This window comes from Urocampus carinirostris, chromosome 8, assembly GCF_059441175.1.
Source record: "Urocampus carinirostris isolate Australia breed hairy pipefish chromosome 8, RoL_Ucar_1.0, whole genome shotgun sequence".
Classification (NCBI taxonomy): domain Eukaryota; kingdom Metazoa; phylum Chordata; class Actinopteri; order Syngnathiformes; family Syngnathidae; genus Urocampus; species Urocampus carinirostris.
In genome coordinates this window covers 30487338-30508015 of record NC_142356.1, presented here as the reverse complement: position 1 = coordinate 30508015, position 20678 = coordinate 30487338, and the positions used below count along the sequence as shown (strand labels likewise).

Sequence of the window (20678 nt, the reverse complement as noted above, 5' to 3'; positions counted from 1 at the left end):
AGGCTTTTCCAATCACATCAACTGCGTTTAGAATGCAAAAAAAAAACATAGTTAATAGTACAACTGCTATTGTGTCAAATGGCAAAGAAAAATGTTGACGTTATTTTATTTATAAACAGATGACCATCGAGATGTACCCCAGCGATCAGGTGGCGGACTTGCGCGCAGAGGTGACTCACTGGTACGAAAATCTGCAGAAGGAACAGATGAACCAGCAGGCGCATCTGCAGGAGTTTGGTCAGAGTGGCCGGCAACCTGGAGATTTCTCAGGTCTGCTTCACGCTGTTCTCCTCTGAAGTGTTCTGCACTTCAAAAAGCAGGAAATAAATGTTTAGCAATTTTATGGTGTCTTTGGGCATGTTTACACAAGGTTACTTAAGGGTAAAAACGGAGAAATGGAAATTAATTTCACTTATAAATTGATGGTGTTACTGTGCTTCAAAATGCAAATTTAAAACCAGCCTCTAGGGCATCAAAACATTCTGACAGCATGTTCCCATATATACGCAATTGAATGTTTCACAAGTCAGTAAGATGCAACTGTACCCCTAATTCTACTTACAGGGAAATTTAGCTTTTATGAAATGTTTCGTAATGTATGGCAATGTTGGTTTCAGGTGGTCTAATGGGACCCGTTCGGATGATCTCGTCAGGCCACGAACTGACCACAGACTACGATGAGAAGACTCTCCATGAGCTTGGCTTTAAGGACATGCAGGTATCCATTGGTTTATTAATGCGTATAAGAACAAAGTTATAAACACCAAAATATTCTGCAAGCTGGCTGCATTCTTTTGAATGGTATTGAAAATAATATAGGACATTTTTGAAGAGCAAGCTGGCTTTAATGGCTCGGGAGGACACTTTGAGCATTTATTCCCTCTATGGGCTGGTAACGGATTCCCCCCACCCCTCGTGTTTATACAGAACATTTTGCAAAAAGCCCTGGATAGTTGTCACTGCCTATGTGCTGGACATGTTATGGCAATTTTTAGTCTGATTTATAGTTGTAAAACAGCCACCTAAGGAGCCTCATACTGGTATTGGATGTCAGAACCTGTACTTTCTAAAGATATCTTTAAATAAGGCTGCTTACTCTCCTTGACTCAAGCGCTTCTTCTGCCTTTAGATGGTGTTTGTGTCTCTGGGAGCGCCTCGTCGTGAGCGCAAAGGCGAAGGCATTCAGCTGCCAGCCTCATGTCTGCCCCCACCACAGAAAGAGCACATACCCATGCTGCTGCTGTTGCAGGAGCCTCACCTTACCACACTCTTCGACTTACTGGAGATGTTAGCGAGCTTCAAGGCACCCAAACCCTCTGCGGACAAGCTCCTTGATAGTCTGGAGGTGGGTCACGAGCGTGTTATGGGAGTTGCGAGAAATGCAAACTGCGGAAGAACTCTCCCAACAATAATGCATTTAAAAAGCTTACACAAATAGTTATAATTGGTATTTTCTTGACATAATTACATATGTTATTATACAAATTAGATCTTTGAGTCTTGTCTGGGGAAATCACCCCCACGCAATGTAGTATGTGGTTAGTATTGGTGTTTTTTTTTTAACACTTGGCGGGTAAGGATATAAACAAATAGGAAGGATACTTTCTTAATGCAATGTGCATTAGTCTTAAGGGAACTTAACAAAATGTTTGCAAAAACATATATTTTTTCACTGTGTTTCTTTTGAGAAAATAGGGAGAATATTTCCAGCTGCAAGGTGCATGCCTAAACCACACAAACCGAGGCCGTTTTGTTACACGAGCGCTAGCACTTACTGCCCACACTCTACCTGGCTTAGGTTGGACTCACACTATGGCCATTTCTTCCGTACCTTGCTAAGAACTGACTTACAAAACAACTCCCCATTCTAGCCCATATTCAGATTACTCTTCAAAACCATGCTTAGGCCCAACTGCCTCTAAAATATACACCATCACGTTTATTTACGCAAGATGACAAATAAGACGTTCTCAGCAGGCGATTTTTTTTTGCTGAGTCAGTAGCGCTATGGAGAGCAAACTCAAAAACACAGTACAGACGCTGCCCGACTTGCAAACGAGAAATGTTCCAGATGATCGTTCGTAAGTTGAGTTTGTTTGTAAGTTACTTCAGTGCTAATTTTTGTATGTTTAAGGCTTTTATAAGTAACCAGTATTGTTTGGTATTAAAAAAAATTCACATTTCCCTAAAATAGTATGCTCTGTAAACATAAATGAAGTAAAGTGTGACTTACTTTTGGAAGATATGCTTTGAGAGTTCCTTCTCCGTGGTAAAAAGTGGCCGAAATACAGTGTTCCAACCATTTCCTCAACCGCATACAGCTTTCTTATTCCACTTTCATTTCAGAAGAAACAGCTTGCCTCTTCTTTACATCTATTGAATGGATGCACGAGATATTAAACAATAAAAACGTCAAAGTTCTGAGCACGCTGGAGATACACTTAGCGCCGTATGTTTGCTTACGATGCAGATTTTTTATACTTCCAGGGGGATGCTGCGTGACCTCTCACAGCGTCACACTCAGGTAGTGGCGGAAAGAAGCACTACAGTAATGTCCTGTATTCGTAAAAATGTGCACACAGTAAAAAAATCTAACTTACAGCAATGTCTGAATATTTTTCAACATCCCGAAAAAATGTTCGTATCTACTGTTTTACGTGAGTCGAATGGTCGTAAGTAGGGGAGCATCTGTAGTGGGAAAGTGTATACTAGGTCAATCATACTGTGCTCTGCCTTACATCTCCCATGTCTGCCTAACTGGGGGATCATTGCCATGCTCGGGCTGTTACATTACCTCTTAATTCTGGACTGTAGTAGTAAGCGTGCTTGGGCATGTCGTGATGGCCCTAGTGTGAGTGTGCCCCTAATGAGTGACAGAAGCCTTCATTCACTTAGATCATTTCACTTGAGAGCCATCAAAAGCAGGTTAAATGCATAGAGTGAAGTCTCTTCTCTCATCTGATGTTTTCGATTAGGACAGAGAGTGAAAAATAAAGTGATTCCAGTTAGGCCAGCAGAATTACAACCCCATTTTACGAAGCATTTAATTGACTCGGCGATTTTCACAACAGGCCTAGCAATGAGTCATGTAGTCATAAGGCTGTTAAGGAAATGTAATCATCTGCAGAAACATCAAACGCTACACAAAAATTAAATGGAATTTAAAATATAACATTTTAAAAATGTATTTTTTTTATTTTTCTGGGTGACGATCAAACGCAGATGGCTCGTTGCGAAGAGCTGCACCTGCATGCTGAGAATCTCTCTCGACGAGTCTGGGAACTTCTAATGCTGCTGCCCACGTGTCCCAAGATGCTGCGAGCCTTTCAGAACCTCTCAGACGATGGCATGGTCAGAATCCGCTGTGACCATTTCAGGCATGGTTGCATGCATTTTTAGTTAACAGCACTTCAATTTTGTCTCTGCAGGATGAAGGGCCATGCTGGAAAGAGCTGCTGAGGATCAAAAGTGCCCACAAGCTGCTGTATGCGCTGGAGATCATTGAAGCACTAGGGAAGCCCAACCGACGCATCCACAGGGAGTCCACGGTCAGAGCAGCGATGTTTTTTTTTTCTTTTGTTTTTTCAGATTTCTGTTTTAGTTTACATGTGAGTCGCTTTCGAAAACGTTTACGTGTTGGAGTGGATTTTTGTTAACCCTAGTCTTTCAATCATGGCTTTTGATGTTAATTGCTTGTCATTGAAAGTTTATGGCTTGGTGACTGCAAAAGTATTGTTCACTCATCACTTTTATCAATAACTTTGAATACAATTTCCTGTTTTGGGGTTGCTGTAAAATAAATTAATAATAATTTATTAATACAAAATTATTAAAAAATAGAATAATTTGTATATTATACAAATATAATACCTTGTAATATATTTACAAGATACCACACGAGAGTTATCGCATTCAGCTCTCTACTTGACCATTCCTGATATGTGCATTTAGGGCAGCTACAGCGACTTGTACCCGGATTCTGATGATTCTAGTGAAGACCAGATTGAGAACAGCAAAAACTCTTGGAGCTGCAAGGTAATGAGACAGCAGAAAAAAACTACTGTTAGTTTCCACCTTTTCCCCTCCTTATCCCTGCTGTTTTTCCAGTTTGTTTCATCTGGAGGTCTACAGCTACTCCTAGAGATCTTTTACTCAGCCATCCTGGAGCCCAAAGATCAGGAGTCCTGGACTGTGGTGAGTTTTAAAGGGAGTCTCCTTTACCAGGTTTCCACCCTCTCCTACATTTATTCATGTGTGGTAACATTTTTCTATTTTGTCAAGTGGCTGCTAGACTGCTTGGCATGCCTGCTGAAGCTCATCTGCCAGTTTGCTGTTGACACCGCTGACCTGGACCTGGCCTACCATGATGTCTTCTCCTGGTCCGGCCTGGCTGATAGCCAACGCAAGCGGGCTTGGCCAGGGAAGTCACGGAAGTTAGCGGTAGACCATGGGAAAAGTCTTCACATCCCCAGACTTACCGAGGTGATTCTATAAATGTAGCCAGCTACATAGTAAATAAAAATCACGTTAAAGTACACACGAAAACATAAACAGGTCCGCACAAAAATCATTACATGTAAATGTATTCTATAATCCATAAGCAAACAACAATTTGTGCACTCAACTTCTTATCCAAACAAACAACTGCAACAGACGCCCAAATTAGCCATCAAACATGCACATGAATACATGCACACAGACATGCAGATCAAACACAGTTGAACACAAAATCACTGACACAAAAAATACATGTGTGTGTACATACACAATCATTCACTTACACGATAGATACAAACTATTTACAAAAGCACACCCACAATAGCACATGTACACCTAAGAATTGGTTATTAGTTGAGGCTTGGAATTGATTTAATCATAATTAACCTTCCATCGATTTGCTTTCTTACTGTTATTGTTCTTTCAGGTGTTCCTTAACCTCGTCCAAGTAAACAACATGATAGATCGGCTCATTAATGTTGCCTACACCTACGACAACCTGCCCCACCGGTGAGCAAATTAAGTTCATGGGAGTAGTTACCACTTGAACTGTTGGTCTTGGCGCCATAAACTTGTCCTATCAGTGGCACTGTTGGGGCTGTAACATTTCTGAAACGTATAGTCACAGGAAACATTGGATTTTCCATATTCTTTGTCATATCGGGACTAAGATAGACTCTAGTACAATTGTTCTTCCCATATGATTTTAACAAGGTGTCGTGCAACCACCATGGGCTTTGGCCAGGTGAAATGCTGTCTAATTTTCATGGCCTTCCTATTTGACCGATCGGATAAATTAAATCCCACCCGAAGCTACCATTATATACTGGAAGGTAATGGTTCTCCTCCAGTCCTGTCGGTAGAAAAAAATGCTCTCATTTGCTACCAAATTACAACAAGAGCAGCAATGAGAAAATTATGAACAAGGAGAAAAACAATTTAATTTAGTGTAACAGTTCTTTTTTTATTGATTCTTGATTTCGACAACATCACCATCTGTGAAAATAAATTGTATATTTGTGTGAAACTTTTGCCGATACAAGCATCCATTTTCTCCAGAACAAGTGGCATGTGAATCTTGTAAAGTTAAAGATTTTTGATGTATTTTTTTGGGGTGGGGGCTTTTCTTCCAGAGTTCTGAAAGCTCAGTCGGATCACAGGTCACGACATGAAGGTGAGCAGTGTTAGATTTTGCTCCATGTTTGTCAATCGTTGGTGGGTATGTTGCTAAATATAGCTGTTAATATTATTTGACTGTACGGTGGTAGATTTTTAGCTATTTTCAGATATTTGTTGATTTTTCAATTAAATGGTCATGTTGTCCAATGTGGTTTTATGATCGCTGACAACATTGTGCATGTCTGCATAGTGACCCACTACTCAATGTGGTTGATGGTAAGCTGGGCGCACTGCTCGTCATCTGTCAAATCCAGGCTGGCCGACAGTGAGCGTTTGCATGACTGGCTCCGGAAACTCACCTTGCTGGTGCCCGAGGTGAGACTTGCATGCTAGAGTATAGTGTCCTGGGGATAAACAGAATGCTCAATATATTTGAACATAGAGGTTTTGCATTAATTGGGTGGGTTGATCATATTGACTTGGTCATTTTTAAGCAGAGTAAAATTTGGGACTATGAGGTGCACCTGATTAAAAGCCGCATCCAGTAAATTTTTAAAGGAAAAACTATATTGTACATCTATAAGCCGCACCTGACTAAAAGCATTCGAACATGAGATATTTACAAAGAAAGACAATACAGAGTTTTAATAATATCCGTTACCTTAACCCCTTGAAGTTCTAACGGCCGGTGGGCCGCCGGACTTTTGATAAACAAATATGTGTCCGTATGATGTCACCACTCATTAAAATAGTCAAGTCATATTTATTTGTTAGCCCTTAATCACAAGAGGTCTGAAAGGGCTGCACAGACTACAACTATAAAACATATTTCTACTTAGCGGCTTTTGAGTATTGCGGGGCCTTTTTGAAACGCCAGCCCCGCGGAATGAGTGATTACCGTATTTAAATTAATGCTTAGCTTCTCTCTATACCCAAATATACTTGACTTAAAAAGAGACACTGCAGGAGAAGGAGTAATTGACTGTCAGGCCTATGGAGGCAGCACACATATCTTAGGCGGCGATTGTTGACAACAGGAACTGTAAATAAATGCCGCAGCATTTATGGTATAAGTGCACTTAATTTATGGTCATTTTTCTTGTAAAATTATTTTTGTAACACACTGTTCCTGGAGGAAAAAAATAATCTCGCACAATACTCAGAAGACCTTAAGGACACTGAGGCAAGTAATGAGTGTGACGAGAGTTGTTAGAGGAAAACAACATGTCATTTGTGTGTGTATTTTAACTCTCGACATTTAATGCCTCAAATCAATGGAAAGCTTAAATTCTTGGCAGTCAAGATATATACTTAAAATATGCTCATATAGAAACATGATCGATCTGTAACAAGATACCCGAAAACTATCAAGCCGGCGAAGCTCACCATAACAACCCCTGGTCTTAAACTGTTTCGAATGGGTTGAAAGCTTGGGGATAAAAGTCACGGCTTATAGTCTTAATTTTACGGTAGCTCGCTTTCCCAAAAAATATGAGCATCCCTGTTCCAACGCAATTTTTCCCTTTTGATTCAGCCGGCAGTGCGTCACGAAGCATGCAGTGGACTTTACAAGCTCTCCTTGTCCGGCTTAGAGGGAGGAGAGTCCATCAACAGATATTTCTTGCTGCTTGCCGCCTCTACGCTGCTCAAGTTTCTGCCCGACGCACAAGCTGTCAAACCTCCTAGGGTATGCACATGTTCTAGAATCCAAAACAATACAGGACAATCTAATGTAAAAGCTTAAATAATTAGTTGAAATGAAAAATACCGACTCGAAAGTAAAAAATTGTTTTGACAAATTATCTTTTGTCAAATAAATCAACTATTGTAGTAATAAAGGAAGGAATTGTTTAGTGCAAACATCAACAAAGGCGCGCCACCGCAAAATCTATCTCGCTTGTTGTGAAGGATATCTAAATTTGCAATGGTCATGGTTTTAATATTTTTTGCCATTTTTAAGTCATATTTAAAACCCCAGAAATTGGGGTCAACGTCTCTAAAGAGCATTTGTTACAGGACCAATTATAGGTTTGTTTTCATTAACCAAGTGATGCAATCTGCCATGTCAGAGGACTTACCCACAAAACTATCCTACTGCAAGCCATGTAAATTCAGCTACTTTTGCCAGGAACTCCATTAGTTTTTAAAATGTAAAAAAATGTACTACTAACACTACATGAGTACTTAAATGTGTTTTGTTTAAAGAGGTTTAGCCACTGGATTTGTCAGATGGACCCTTTTTTTTAAAAAGTAAAATATTAATAAGGATCTCGGTGAGGTTGCATCATGGCATTTAGAAAGGTCTCAGATTTTTTAATGAAATCTTTGATTTACAATTTTTTTCTAATTTCAAACATTATTCAATTAAAAACACTTTAGATTTGATTAAAATAAGACACCTATTTAAACATTATTTTACTCTGAGGTAATAAAGAAAAACTCTTATGTAATAATTTATGCAAAATCTATTAAGGTTTACATGGTCGTTTTTTATGTGCTAATACCATGCAATGGCCTAAGGTGTAAAGCGTGCTTGTTGTGCAGATGGAGGAATATGAGGACGATCCGCCCCTCAGAAGCGGTTGCAAAGAATACTTTTGGCTACTGTGTAAGCTCATTGACAACATCCACGTCAAAGACGCCAGTCAGGTGTGGACATAATTATACGTATTTTACATGTTATATGTTATACCCTGGACAATATGATGCCATGCTTATGTTTTACTTTCAGTGAGCAATGCCTATAAGAAATGAATGTTTCTGTTGGCTAGTTTTGTTGGTGTGTTTGAACTCATGTCAGGTCTCTTCTTCTCTGTCGCTGGTGGGCTCGATGCAGACTCCCTTGCTTGACTTGGATGCTCTGGCTCGGCACCTAGCAGATTGCATACGGAGGTAGGGGCACGCAGGCGCTTAATTTGTTTGTCTTTTATCGATGCAGTTATCGGCAATGGGTCAGCATTAGCATTCATTTTAAGAACAATAATTATGCCATCACTTAGAGGCGCATCAGTTGTCTTCAAGTTAACAGGCATATGGGTTTTCTTGTGCCTCAGCCGCGAGATGCTAGACCAGCAGGACGGCAGCATCGAGGACGACGGCCTGACCGGCCTTCTGCGACTGGCCACCAGTGTCCTCAAACACAAACCTCCATTCAAGTTCTCGCGCGAGGGTCAGGACTTCCTGCGCGACGTGCATAACCTCCTCTTCCTGCTGCCCAGCCTGGCTGACCGCGCGCAGCCCAAATGCAAATCGCACGCCTCCCGTGCTGCCGCATATGACCTCCTGGTTGAAACGGTCAAAGGATCGGCTGACAATTACCGCCTGCTTCAGAACTGGGTCATGTTGCAGCATATGCAAGGTGACAGCAGGAACACAAAAATACTGGAGAAACAATTCTCTTGAAAGCAGCAATGTCGAGACTGGGGGATATTAGTTGCCTGGAGACCATTTTTTAGTGGCCCTGAAATGCAAACCACATACATTTGCCCCCAGATATGTTTATATACATTTTACAGCTTTTTATATCAATAAATATAAATCAACTTATTGCAATTTTGAAAATATACACTTTCTCATGAAATAGAGCTGGTTTATTTTTATTCCAAAGAGAGCCATTTAAGCTTCAGTTTATAAAAAAAAACAAAAAATATACATGTGACTGCTAAAAAAGAATAAAAGTGGCCCTCGCATCTTTCAATGTTTGTCTACCTCATACACACTAAGACACAGCTACATTGTTTTACCCACAAACATCTCACATTTGAAAGTCCCTTATACCAAGAAATCGGATTTTTGCAAAACATATATCAACAAAATGTATATTTAAGTATATTTTCAGGTTCCTCTGTGAACGTGCTCAACTCTCGTAAGCTACAACCTCATTGTGATTCCATTAGATTCGTCTCTATTATTTTTTTTTCCCACAATCATTTTGAATTAAACAGTCTTCATTACATAACAACGCAGTGAACATTATTTGCAACAATATTAGACTTGTCACTTCAGTATAAACACTTAACAAGACTAAAGAGAAAAATAGATAGGAGAATGTCCTGATAAATAGCCAACTATATTTACAAGGTAGTGCTTGAAGATTTGCCTTACTTGTCATAATAGTGCAATGAAAATTGTGCATCATAGCAATAATGCAATGAACTGCATAATATTTTGCAGCAACACAAAATCCCAAATAAGTCGATAAATAATATGAGTATGGATATAAGTAATGATTCTAAATAAGAACAAAGAAATTTCAAAAGGTTGTCATAGATCTTCATCCCACAAATAAAATACACTTATCCTTTTAATTTTTTCTTCCCTCCTCATTTGTATTTTGCCCATTGGCAGCCTCTCATACTCCGTACAAGTGGGACTATTGGCCCCATGACGATGTGCGTGCCGAGTGTCGCTTTGTGGGCCTCACAAACCTGGGCGCCACCTGCTACCTGGCATCGACCATCCAGCAACTCTTCATGATCCCCGAAGCCCGTCAAGCGATTTTCACTGCCAAGGTTGGCCCACCCTTTGTCCGGTTTCAACATTATCTTCACTAATAATAAGATGTGCTGATGTGTGCAGTATGCTGAGGATATAAAACACAAGACGACACTGCTGGAGCTCCAAAAGATGTTTACGTACCTCATGGTAAGACCTGCTTGTTGTTTAGGTTTGAAGGCAGCAAATGGAATAGGAGGAACAGTGGTCCAGATGAAAAGTTCTTGAGGCAAATTCCAATATTTGGCCTGAAAAAAAATCTAAAATGATGCTAAATTCATTTTTATTCCTTCTTCCCATGTAAACATTTTTTTTTAAATTGAAAAACAATGCAATTAAGTTTTAAAAATTTCAGTCTTTTTAAAATGTAACTGTACAATACAATCTTATAGCATTATAATAAACATTAGAATGGGTGACATTACTATTCAACTATATTGTTTTTGCCACCAAGTGATGACTCAGGAATCTAAACCAGAAACGCTTTCACACGTGTCAACGATGTAATTTTGGACACATATGCATTTGAAAATATCTCAGAGAATTATCATATTGAAGCTACTTTCAACATCAATAGTGTTCATGCACCATGACTACAATGTTTATCAAACAACATATATATATTTGCATATATTTCATGTTAGAGTGCATAAGAAACAATGACATTCAAACGCTAAAAAAAATGTTAACCATGTAGTTATGTGTATTATGTGTTTGTGTGCTTCCCCAAATGCAGGAAAGTGAGAGGAAAGCCTACAACCCGCGACCTTTCTGCAAGACATACACAATGGACAAGCAGCCACTCAACACGGGAGAGCAGAAGGACATGACTGAGTTCTTCACTGACCTCATCACCAAGATTGAAGAAATGTCGCACGAGCTGGTAACATGCCAATGCCTCGTCCTTTTTTTGTTCTCTTCCATACGCAAAGTCGTTTCCCCTCTTCCTCCATCTTATTTTCTTTCACATCTTTTAATACTCTGCCATTTTTGATCATTTTCATTCTTTCTGCGCTTTGCTGTTTCATCTTCTAGACATTTTTTTTTCACTTCAAATTCATATTTTAACTTAGCCTTTTTTCAACCTCCTCCCTCTTAATACTACTTTTGCTCTAGATTTTATTTCTACAAGATGTCCTTTTGTAGTCCTCCTTTCTTACCAGCTCAGTAGCCTAGATGGTAAGGCGCCCGCTTTGAGACTGGGAGGTTCGGGTTAGCCTAGATGGTAAGGCGCCCGCTTTGAGACTGGGAGGTTCGGGTTCGCGCCCCGGCCGAGTCATTCCTAAGACTTAAAAAGTGGTCGGCGGCGCCCTCTCTTGGCTGCGGCTGCATCGGGTCAGGTGCAATCGACATTTCGTTCTGTGTACATTGTTACACAGAATGACAATACAAGGAAATTATTATTATAATATTATTATTATTCCATACCCCCTTTCTCCCTTTAAAAACTGTTCCTTTCTTCCTTATTATGAATCTTTTCTTTCCTCTCCTAATTCCCTTTTCCTCTCCTCCTTCCCACTGTTATCTTTCTGTTATTCCTCTTAATTTCTTCGTCCTCCTTCAATAATTTTCCTTTTCCTTCTCATCATTTCCCACTGGTCCTCTTATTATTCTGTTCTTTCTTTTTCATGTTGTATTTTTTTAGTCATCCTCCTTTTTCATCAACTCTCATACACTTTTATTTACCCTGTGAATAACATGTAACCTTCCATTCTTCCTTTCGCTGCTCATTTTCTGTCTTTTCTTCGTCCTGTGCACTTTGCTTGTCATTCAAATGTTTTCCTACAAATTTTCACAGAAAGACACAGTGAAGACCCTGTTTGGCGGCGTCATCACCAACAATGTTGTTTCTCTGGTTAGTTTGAATACCGTGCTAGCACACAAATATACCCTTAGCTATGAAATATTTAGCATTCTGCCAACAACCCCGAGTGTAAGTCTATCACATTTTGTTTTTCTGCAGGACTGTGACCATGTGAGCCAGACAGCTGAGGAGTTCTACACTGTCAGGTGTCAAGTGGCTGACATGAAGAACATCTATGTGAGCATTACAGCTGCCATTTCAGTTGCACACAGGGTAGTGCATAGCACTTGGTAACATTTATCATTATTTGTGTCCACAAACAGGAGTCGCTAGACGAGGTGACCATCAAGGACACACTGGAGGGTGACAACATGTACACATGCTCGCACTGTGGGAAGAAGGTCCGAGCAGAGAAAAGGTCAGCATGTTTGCCTTCAACCAGACCACAAAGAATATTTTCTTTGAACTTCCAGTGGTTGTTGTTTTTTTTTTTTTTTTTTAATTCTCACCAAAATTCTTCAATTTGGGCTGCTCATTCTTCATTTTTTTCCTTTATAATTTTAGTCGATGATCTGAATCATGTGAACATGTGGCTGCAGTTTCTGTCCTCCTAGGTTGCCCCAAGGATCATTCCCGACATTCATTTTACTTTGAACTGAAAAATGACATTTTGTGTCTAAAGCACTGTAACTAAATGTCACATGCTCTCCTTTTGAATTAATTCAATCAGCATATTAAATGCATAAATTATCTGGAACATGTTGCGAATCAACCCAAGTTGTATTTAATTTTGTGCTTTTTTTGGACTTCTAAAGTACACACTCGTTGGTGTAATAATAGTCTGTAATAGTCTGGTCTGTGCAGCCCTTTGAGACTTCTTGTAATTAAGGGCCATACAAATAACTTGACTGTTTTTGTATGTTAGTTGCCAGATTGTGACATTTGACCTGGTTGACAAATTGTCTGTGCAGGGCTTGCTTCAAGAAGCTTCCCGGGATTCTGAGTTTCAATACCATGCGCTACACCTTCAACATGGTCACCATGATGAAAGAAAAGGTCAACACACATTTCTCCTTCCCACTGCGCCTGGATATGACACCCTACACGGAACACTTCCTAATGGCCAAAGGGGAGCCCAAAGATGGTATGGCATCCCTAAAATTTTAATTATTTTATATTGTTGCACACTTTGTGTTTTTAAATGTGGTGAGTCAGAGGGTAGAGGTTTATCCATGCGCACATTTGGCTGTATTTTTGCTAATATCTGTTTTTGTAATGAAGGCATTATTGGCCATTGTTTTTTTGTTTTTTTTTTGCATTTTCTTTCTGTTTCTGTTTGTTTGATTGTTTTGTGTGTATGTTTTGTATTTGTTAGACGAGTCCAAGGCATTTGAGAGTTCAGAGTATGACCTTATTGGTGTAACGGTTCACACGGGCACGGCGGATGGCGGCCATTATTACAGCTTCATACGAGACATCGTCAATCCTCACGCATACAAGAACAACAAGTGGTGAGGAGAGAGTTGCGCGCCAGCACACAAAGCATATTTTATAAATTCGGTTTTTTTCAGGTACTTGTTCAACGACGCAGAGGTGAAGCCATTCGACTCAGCCCAGTTGGCGTCGGAGTGCTTTGGCGGAGAAATGACTGTAAGTGACGCTAACTATGCGGCCCGTATCTTAAAGACCCTCAATATGCCAAATTGTCACTGTTGTCTGGCTGACAGTGGATAATAAAAATTATTTCTTTAAGTATGTTATATACAGTATAGCGATATATTTATATGCTTGTCAATCTTATACTGTGTGTCATTTCAATATCGTGCAGTGTAACTTTTGTAATGTAGTAACCCAGATCAGATTTCGCTTCCTTCATGGGAGCTTTGCATAATCACACCATTTGCTCAAACGGTCACCAAAAAGCTGTAAGCAGCTGCCTCTCCACTCAGGAAAACCTTTAACTAGTTGCTTTTCCCTCTAATCTTTTTACAAATAAATGTGATTAAAGGGTTTGATTGATCATTTCAAACTCTAAATGTTTTTTGTAGCTTTTCCAAAATTTGGTTCACTCCAATAAATGACAAGTGTTAGCATTTTATCTTCCAGACCAAGACTTACGACTCTGTCACGGACAAGTTCATGGACTTCTCCTTTGAGAAGGTAGGAGCAGCCTTGTGCCGCAAGCCCGCAGCTTAATGCGAATGAGAAGTTTACGCCCCCGTTTTTTGTGTGTGCTCCAGACACACAGCGCTTACATGTTGTTCTACAAGCGTGCCGAGCCTCCGGGGGATAACTCCAAGGAGTTCTCATTCGACGTTTCTCCAGACCTGTTGGAGGTACAGCTACTACACTTGTTTTGTCTCCTTGATCAGTTCTTATAAAATGTATGTGTGTTTTTCTCTAAAGTGGATCTGGCACGACAACATGCAGTTCCTCCAGGACAAGAATATTTTTGAGCACACCTACTTTGGGTCAGTGTGTTTGCGATACATAACAAGATTAATGCTTATATATGACCTTAACCCCGAGCTCGAATCTCTGGTGAGGTTCAGGTCGGATCGGGCCGAAAATGTCAACCATCTGTTCGGATTCTGGCCTGGCTTCCCTCTTGCTGACTTTTCTTCTTTTTTTTTTTTTTTTTATTATCCTCCCGTCATTGTTCTTTATTTTCCTTTGTGGAGTGTCCATGCGATTAATTCTTTCCCCTTTTCGTGCATCGCATCCTGCGTCTGAGCGTTCAACAAGTCCACTACTCAGCCCGACAACGGGCTACGCTGCATGAAAGAAGGTCTGAATCCAACGCGCGAATACTCCACAAAGAAAAATTAAAATAAGAACAACAACGGATGGCTAATTAAAAAAAGTCAGAAACCAAGAAGCTGCCCTCCTCCTCTCAAAAAAAGAAAATAATTCTCATGCATAGAATATGAAAACACGGGTTTGCTTTGGGCTTGGTCCCTTGAACAAAGATAATTTATCAGGTGCGGGCTGGGGCTTCAATACCCTCAGGCCAGATCAGTTTGGCTGGATTGTTTATGCCTGATCTTCTAATATAAGTGTATATCTTGTGATTTGCTGATGTACTGCAGCTTCATGTGGCATCTATGCAGCAGCATCCCCAGCACACTGCCTGACCCCAAAGCCCTCTCCTTTATGACTGCAAAGGTAACACAGATGGTTTGCACACTAGTGTTTACATTTTCAATTTTTTTCCAATATTTGTTTGCTTTTATTTTGCAGCTCAGTACGTCATTCGTCCTGGAGACTTTCATTCATTCGAAAGAAAAGGTAATTTAACAAATTGTGCTTACAATCAACTTGACATTTTGTGATTAAGGGCTATACAAATTAATGTGACTTGACTTAAGCATGTCTGAAGCTTGCACGGAATATGAATCATCAGTTGTGACATGGACAAACTCACAATGAGACATTTTGATCTTGTTTTGTTTTGTTTTTTAAAGAATAAAAAAAATCAGTTGCATAATTTAATATTAATTGAATAAATTTCACACAAATTAACAAGTTATCAAATCTTTATAGTTTAACACACAGTAGACAAGCAAGTTTTCATACTGTCAGTTGATTTTGAAAATAATTAATCTTTTTCCCTTCAATAGTCTTATTTTGTCTTCTTTATTCTTTAAGAAATGGGCAGTACAGAATTTCTTCATCAAAATTGAATTCGTAATCAAATATTTTCCTCATATATAAAGTGTTTAATTTACTTGACCTTGGCTGTACTAACCATTCATTTAACAAAGTGTATGCATATTTTTCTATACTTTGTCCATAACTCTTTACTTTAAACAAAAGATGAAAATCCACCATAGTGACAAAACTACTTAAATGTTTTTTTTCCTATTCCTTCTAAAAAAGATAAGCTTAAAAAAGTTGTTATCCTCCTTACAATCCAATTATTGCTCTCATTAACAGCCCTTGGTGCATTGAAAAAATTCACTGTATCCGTTGTATTTGTCCAATTTTAAATGTTGTGTGCGTCTTCAGCCCACCATGTTGCAGTGGATTGAACTTCTCACCAAGCAATTCAACAATAACCAGGCAGCGTGCGAGGTGTGTGTGTACATACATTTTGTTATGGTGCACAGTACACACCCCTGTTGATGATCGTTGTGTCCCTATTCCATTAGTGGTTTATGGACAGGATGGCTGATGACAACTGGTGGCCCATGCAGATCCTTATCAAATGCCCCAAACAGATTGTCAGACAGGTACTTTTTTGGTCATTATGTTGTCCCCGGTGCTTTGTTCTGAGCACTTTGTTTTTGCTGTCGTTAGATGTTCCAAAGGTTGTGCATCCACGTCATCCAGAGGCTCCGTCCTGTTCACGCCCATCTCTACCTGCAACCTGGAATGGAGGATGGGTGTGTTTTTTTTGGCCATCATTTGCTGGGGCTTACTGCTTAATTTGCGCTTTTCCATTGAGGGTTGGAGAAAGTGTGAGGTTATAAAATTGCAAATTACTTTATTCCCTCATTAAAAATACACTCTTATTAAAATACAACTAATAATAGTGCCTTTTTCTAATTTTGCGAAAAGCTCAAATAATTCCACGTTACCTTATGCAGGTCAGACGACATGGACAGCTCGGTGGAGGACATCGGCAGCCGTTCCTGCGTGACCCGCTATGTGAAGACGCTGCTGTCCATCATTGAACATGGCGTCAAGCCGCACAGCAAACACCTTACTGAGTTCTTTGCCTTCCTATACGAGTTTGCAAAGATGGGAGAGGAGGAGGTGAGTTTATGGTCTACATTTATGTATTGCTTTTCAAGTCATTGAAGACCTCCCAAAGCACTTTTACAATGTGCTTTACACTTACACACACACACACACTTACATACACTCACAGATCGATAGCGGCAACGGCCATGCAAGGCGCCTACTTGCTTATCGGGGTTATTGGTGATTCTGTATGTTGCCCAAGGACACTTCGACATTTTAACTCTGAGGAGTCAGGAATAAAACCCAAAGCTGAGGTATTTTGCAACATCTAGTTATTTCTTTCTTTTACCGTCTCATAAAAATAGACTATTGTGATAGTTATTTATCTTCTGTACTACAATAAAATCAATTTTGGAAATCATTAAACTTAAATGTTACAAGTCTTTTATTTTTATATTTTCGATAATACACTCAAATATCTTAGCTCAACATAGGAAAAAGTGTGCTAGTAGGTTATTTAATTCATTGGCAATGTTAAAATAATAAGAGGCTTGCAGTATTTCAGTGGATTAGTCATCAACCCTGAATGTATTACATTCTTTAAGTGCTTTGCAGAAAATAAAGAGCTTCATCTCAACATTCTATTTTTCTGAGACAATCCGATATGTTGCGTTTAAGTAAAATACAGACACACCTCACTACTTCGCACTTTACTTATCACTGGATCACCCCTACGCGGGGAAAAAAGCACCTTTTTACTTGAGACCTTCGATGCCAATCGTCCAATTCATATCCTAGCGTCTTTCATACTGTATTGTGACCGGACACCTGCTCTGGCTTCTTTCGCATCTTGCTAAGTGTTTGTGTCCTGGTCCGTTAGGCCAAAGCCTTTGTTCTTTCACTCTTTCGCGCGTGCACGCACACACACACACACACACACACACAGGTGGCCCGTTGCCAGGGCTTTGATTAATGTGTCACACTACTTAGCGTTGACTACTTGACTATAAGCTGCCTGTGCCCACAATGAAACATGAAATGTTTACAAAGACGGGACACAAAACGAGTTTTCAATGTTTTAATAACAAAACACACGGAGAATAGGCACAGATATGTGCTGGCCAGCTCACTTGCTTTTAACTTGAAAGCTGCATTATATGCTTTTCCTTTTGAATTTTCACAATAGTCAGTTCATTGCTAATTTGTATTTACATACAAAGTGTGTTATAGTACTATAAACTCCTATGGTGTTTATTGTCAGTTGTGAATTGTTTTCCTCAACGCCACCTGTCTCACCCTTATCTGCTTGAGCGCCGCTGGTATACATTAGCATTTTGCATAATTGTGCGACAAAAATTGCGGCTTATTGATGAAAAATTACAATATTTTCCTCATAAAACGTTTTCCCTCCGTATAATTAATACCTGCTATTCCTCACAACAATTTCTTTTTTGATAGATTAACATGACATTGTCATAATTGGCTGTTATGGCAACATATTGGACCAATTGTTTTTAAAAGAACAAAGTATGTCTCTTGTCAGTTCATGGAATACATTTAATAATAAAGCATCATGAATCAATACAAAACGTCCTAAATATAATACTGTTTTTGTTGCTGCAAAATATGCAACTTTTTGTTATGTTTTAAGTGCTGAATTTATTAAAGGGGTTATTTCACCATTGTGTAAAGAAAACTATAAAGTTTAGGTTTAGTTTAGCTTTACAAAAAGATTTCAAACTGTTTATTTTGTATGGCAGTTGCAGATTACCATCTTTTATGTTTTTTGTTTTTTTTGCAGAGCCAATTCCTGTTGTCATTGCAAGCGATCTCTATCATGGTTCATTTCTACATGGGCACCAAAGGGCCGGAAAACGTCAGTTGAAGACTGCTCCGTTAGCACCTTCCCGGAAAAACGACGCTGACCTCTCCCAAACTCTCTCCCCAGCCGCAGGTGGAGGTACTGTCTGAAGAGGAAGCCGAAGAAGAGGACGAGGAAGAGGACATCTTGTCCCTGGCTGAGGAAAAGTATCGTCCAGCCGCTTTGGAGAAGATGATTGCCCTCATTGCATTCCTGGTGGAGCAATCACGCTCAGAACGGTACTTATACACAAGGAACTATGTCTAATTTCTAAGTTTTCTGTCTCTATTATCCATACTCCCCCCCCCAAATTTTCAATTACCATTATTTTTGACCATCCACGGCATGAACACAGGCACCTGACACTGTCCCAGAGCGACATGGCAGCGCTGACAGGCGGCAAAGGATTTCCGTTCCTTTTCCAGCACATCCGAGATGGCATCAATATTCGGCAGACGTGCAACCTCATCTTCAGCCTCTGTCGCTACAACAACCGCCTGGCTGAGCATGTATGTTTTTTTTAGCTGGATTGTTTTGTTTATTTTTGCAGTGATATGGCAACCACCAACTAATGTGTTGTGGTTTCAGATCGTGTCCATGCTGTTTACCTCCATTGCAAAGTTGACACCTGAGGTAATTCCTCCTTGTTCAGAGGCATACATCAGTCACAGTCCTAACGGTGCTGGCTTAAAATTGAGTTGGAAGAACTTGAACTGTTTCAGAAGTGTCACATTCATCTTCTGGAGAGTTTTCAATGTTTTTTCACTAGAAATTTAAGATGGAAACTAGTCTCATTAAAGATACAAATAAACAAACCTGGAAGCCAATTGAAAGGACGTTTTGAAATTGAAGTAAATTGCTGTTTCTGAGTAAAAGTAGTAATTAGACATTTTTGTGGGTGGGGAATTTTTACCTGTGTTCTGGCCAGGCTGCCAATCCTTTCTTCAAGCTGCTCACTATGCTGATGGAGTTAATGGGCGGCCCACCTGGGATGCCATCTTTTGCCACGTACATCTTACAGAGGATATGGGAGGTAATGCAGTTTATACTTTCATGAATACATTTATATGTATGTAAAGAAGCCACACAAAAGCATACAAGATATGATTCACTCAAAATATTTTTTACAGAAACGCTATTCTTCCCAAAAGTGTTTTAAAAGTCATGAAGTCACTCTGCAAAATCAAAACTGTCCTAAGAAAAACATTAACAAAATGTACATTAACTTGATGGGGAAAAAATGTTCTGTAAAACAGTTTAGTAACTATCTATATAACAAAGCCATATCCCCCCAGTGGGAGGTGGCTAGAGTCAAGAATGTACATTCACCATTTATTCCTTTGCTCTTCCCAACCTGACCCCGAACATTAAGCCCACGGCACGAGCAATAATGTGTAACACGTTGCGATGACAAAGTTCCTCAACTGTTGACCTTTTTCCAAAATTGTTTATTGCTCACTTCCCAGGTGATAGAGTACAACCCGTCCCAGTGTCTTGACTGGCTGGCAGTGCAGACTCCTCGGAACAAGCTCGCCCACAGCTGGGTTCTGCAGAACATGGAGAATTGGGTTGAACGATTTCTACTGGCCCACAACTACCCTCGCGTCCGCACCTGTATGTGGGCTCCCACTCATCCTGTGAATTCATTCGAAAAGCTATTTTTGAAATTTATATAATTCATTTTACAACTTCCCCAGCGGCGGCGTACCTCCTGGTGTCCTTGATCCCCAGCAACTCTTTCCGCCAGATGTTCCGCTCCTCACGTTCGCTACACCTTCCGACACGCGAGCTGCCACTGTCGCCTGACACCACAGCCGTGCTGCACCAGGTGTACAACCTCCTGCTGGGCCTTCTGGGCCGCGCCAAACTTTACGTGGATGCTAGTGTGCACGGGACCACTAAGCTGGTGCAATACTTTAGCTTCATGACTTACTGCCTCCTCTCAAAGACTGAGAAACTCATGTTCTCCCTCTACTTCATGGACCTATGGAACCTATTCCAGGTAAGTGCAAGCGAAACTTTGAATTGTTGTTCAACTGACAATCGAGTCTTCACATCACAGCAACTTTTCATATGCTCAAGAAATCAGCCAGGCTGGTCTATCAAAACTGCTGTGACCCTAAAAATTCTTTAGGGCCTGTTTACTAAATTAGTGGAAACGGCCATTACAGTGCTCATTTTTGCGATTTTACCAACAACATTTTGATCAATTGACAC

The 20678-nt window shown here is 40.0% G+C and overlaps 1 protein-coding gene across 4 annotated transcripts in view; it reads left to right on the top strand.

Annotated features, from left to right (window-relative positions):
• The window catches only part of usp34 (ubiquitin specific peptidase 34), a 70201-nt gene that overhangs the window by 37939 nt on the left and 11584 nt on the right, over positions 1-20678 (top strand). For 3 of the 4 annotated variants that reach the window (XM_088342326.1, XM_088342324.1, XM_088342323.1), the window contains exons 27-66: positions 120-270; positions 618-718; positions 1130-1345; positions 3223-3351; positions 3429-3548; positions 3952-4035; positions 4108-4194; positions 4282-4482; positions 4925-5007; positions 5631-5671; positions 5867-5991; positions 7151-7303; positions 8161-8265; positions 8417-8508; positions 8670-8974; positions 9964-10127; positions 10195-10260; positions 10847-10993; positions 11909-11965; positions 12074-12151; positions 12238-12332; positions 12886-13058; positions 13290-13425; positions 13486-13564; positions 14021-14074; positions 14155-14250; positions 14321-14385; positions 15004-15079; positions 15155-15202; positions 15923-15988; positions 16066-16146; positions 16214-16299; positions 16504-16672; positions 18402-18476; positions 18549-18700; positions 18817-18970; positions 19050-19094; positions 19390-19494; positions 19928-20075; positions 20159-20463. In XM_088342326.1, coding sequence (XP_088198452.1) covers positions 120-270; positions 618-718; positions 1130-1345; positions 3223-3351; positions 3429-3548; positions 3952-4035; positions 4108-4194; positions 4282-4482; positions 4925-5007; positions 5631-5671; positions 5867-5991; positions 7151-7303; positions 8161-8265; positions 8417-8508; positions 8670-8974; positions 9964-10127; positions 10195-10260; positions 10847-10993; positions 11909-11965; positions 12074-12151; positions 12238-12332; positions 12886-13058; positions 13290-13425; positions 13486-13564; positions 14021-14074; positions 14155-14250; positions 14321-14385; positions 15004-15079; positions 15155-15202; positions 15923-15988; positions 16066-16146; positions 16214-16299; positions 16504-16672; positions 18402-18476; positions 18549-18700; positions 18817-18970; positions 19050-19094; positions 19390-19494; positions 19928-20075; positions 20159-20463 — 4713 coding nt within the window. The remainder of the gene's footprint in view (positions 1-119; positions 271-617; positions 719-1129; positions 1346-3222; positions 3352-3428; positions 3549-3951; positions 4036-4107; positions 4195-4281; positions 4483-4924; positions 5008-5630; positions 5672-5866; positions 5992-7150; positions 7304-8160; positions 8266-8416; positions 8509-8669; positions 8975-9963; positions 10128-10194; positions 10261-10846; positions 10994-11908; positions 11966-12073; positions 12152-12237; positions 12333-12885; positions 13059-13289; positions 13426-13485; positions 13565-14020; positions 14075-14154; positions 14251-14320; positions 14386-15003; positions 15080-15154; positions 15203-15922; positions 15989-16065; positions 16147-16213; positions 16300-16503; positions 16673-18401; positions 18477-18548; positions 18701-18816; positions 18971-19049; positions 19095-19389; positions 19495-19927; positions 20076-20158; positions 20464-20678) is intronic. The other variant, XM_088342325.1, reaches the window with a different exon arrangement.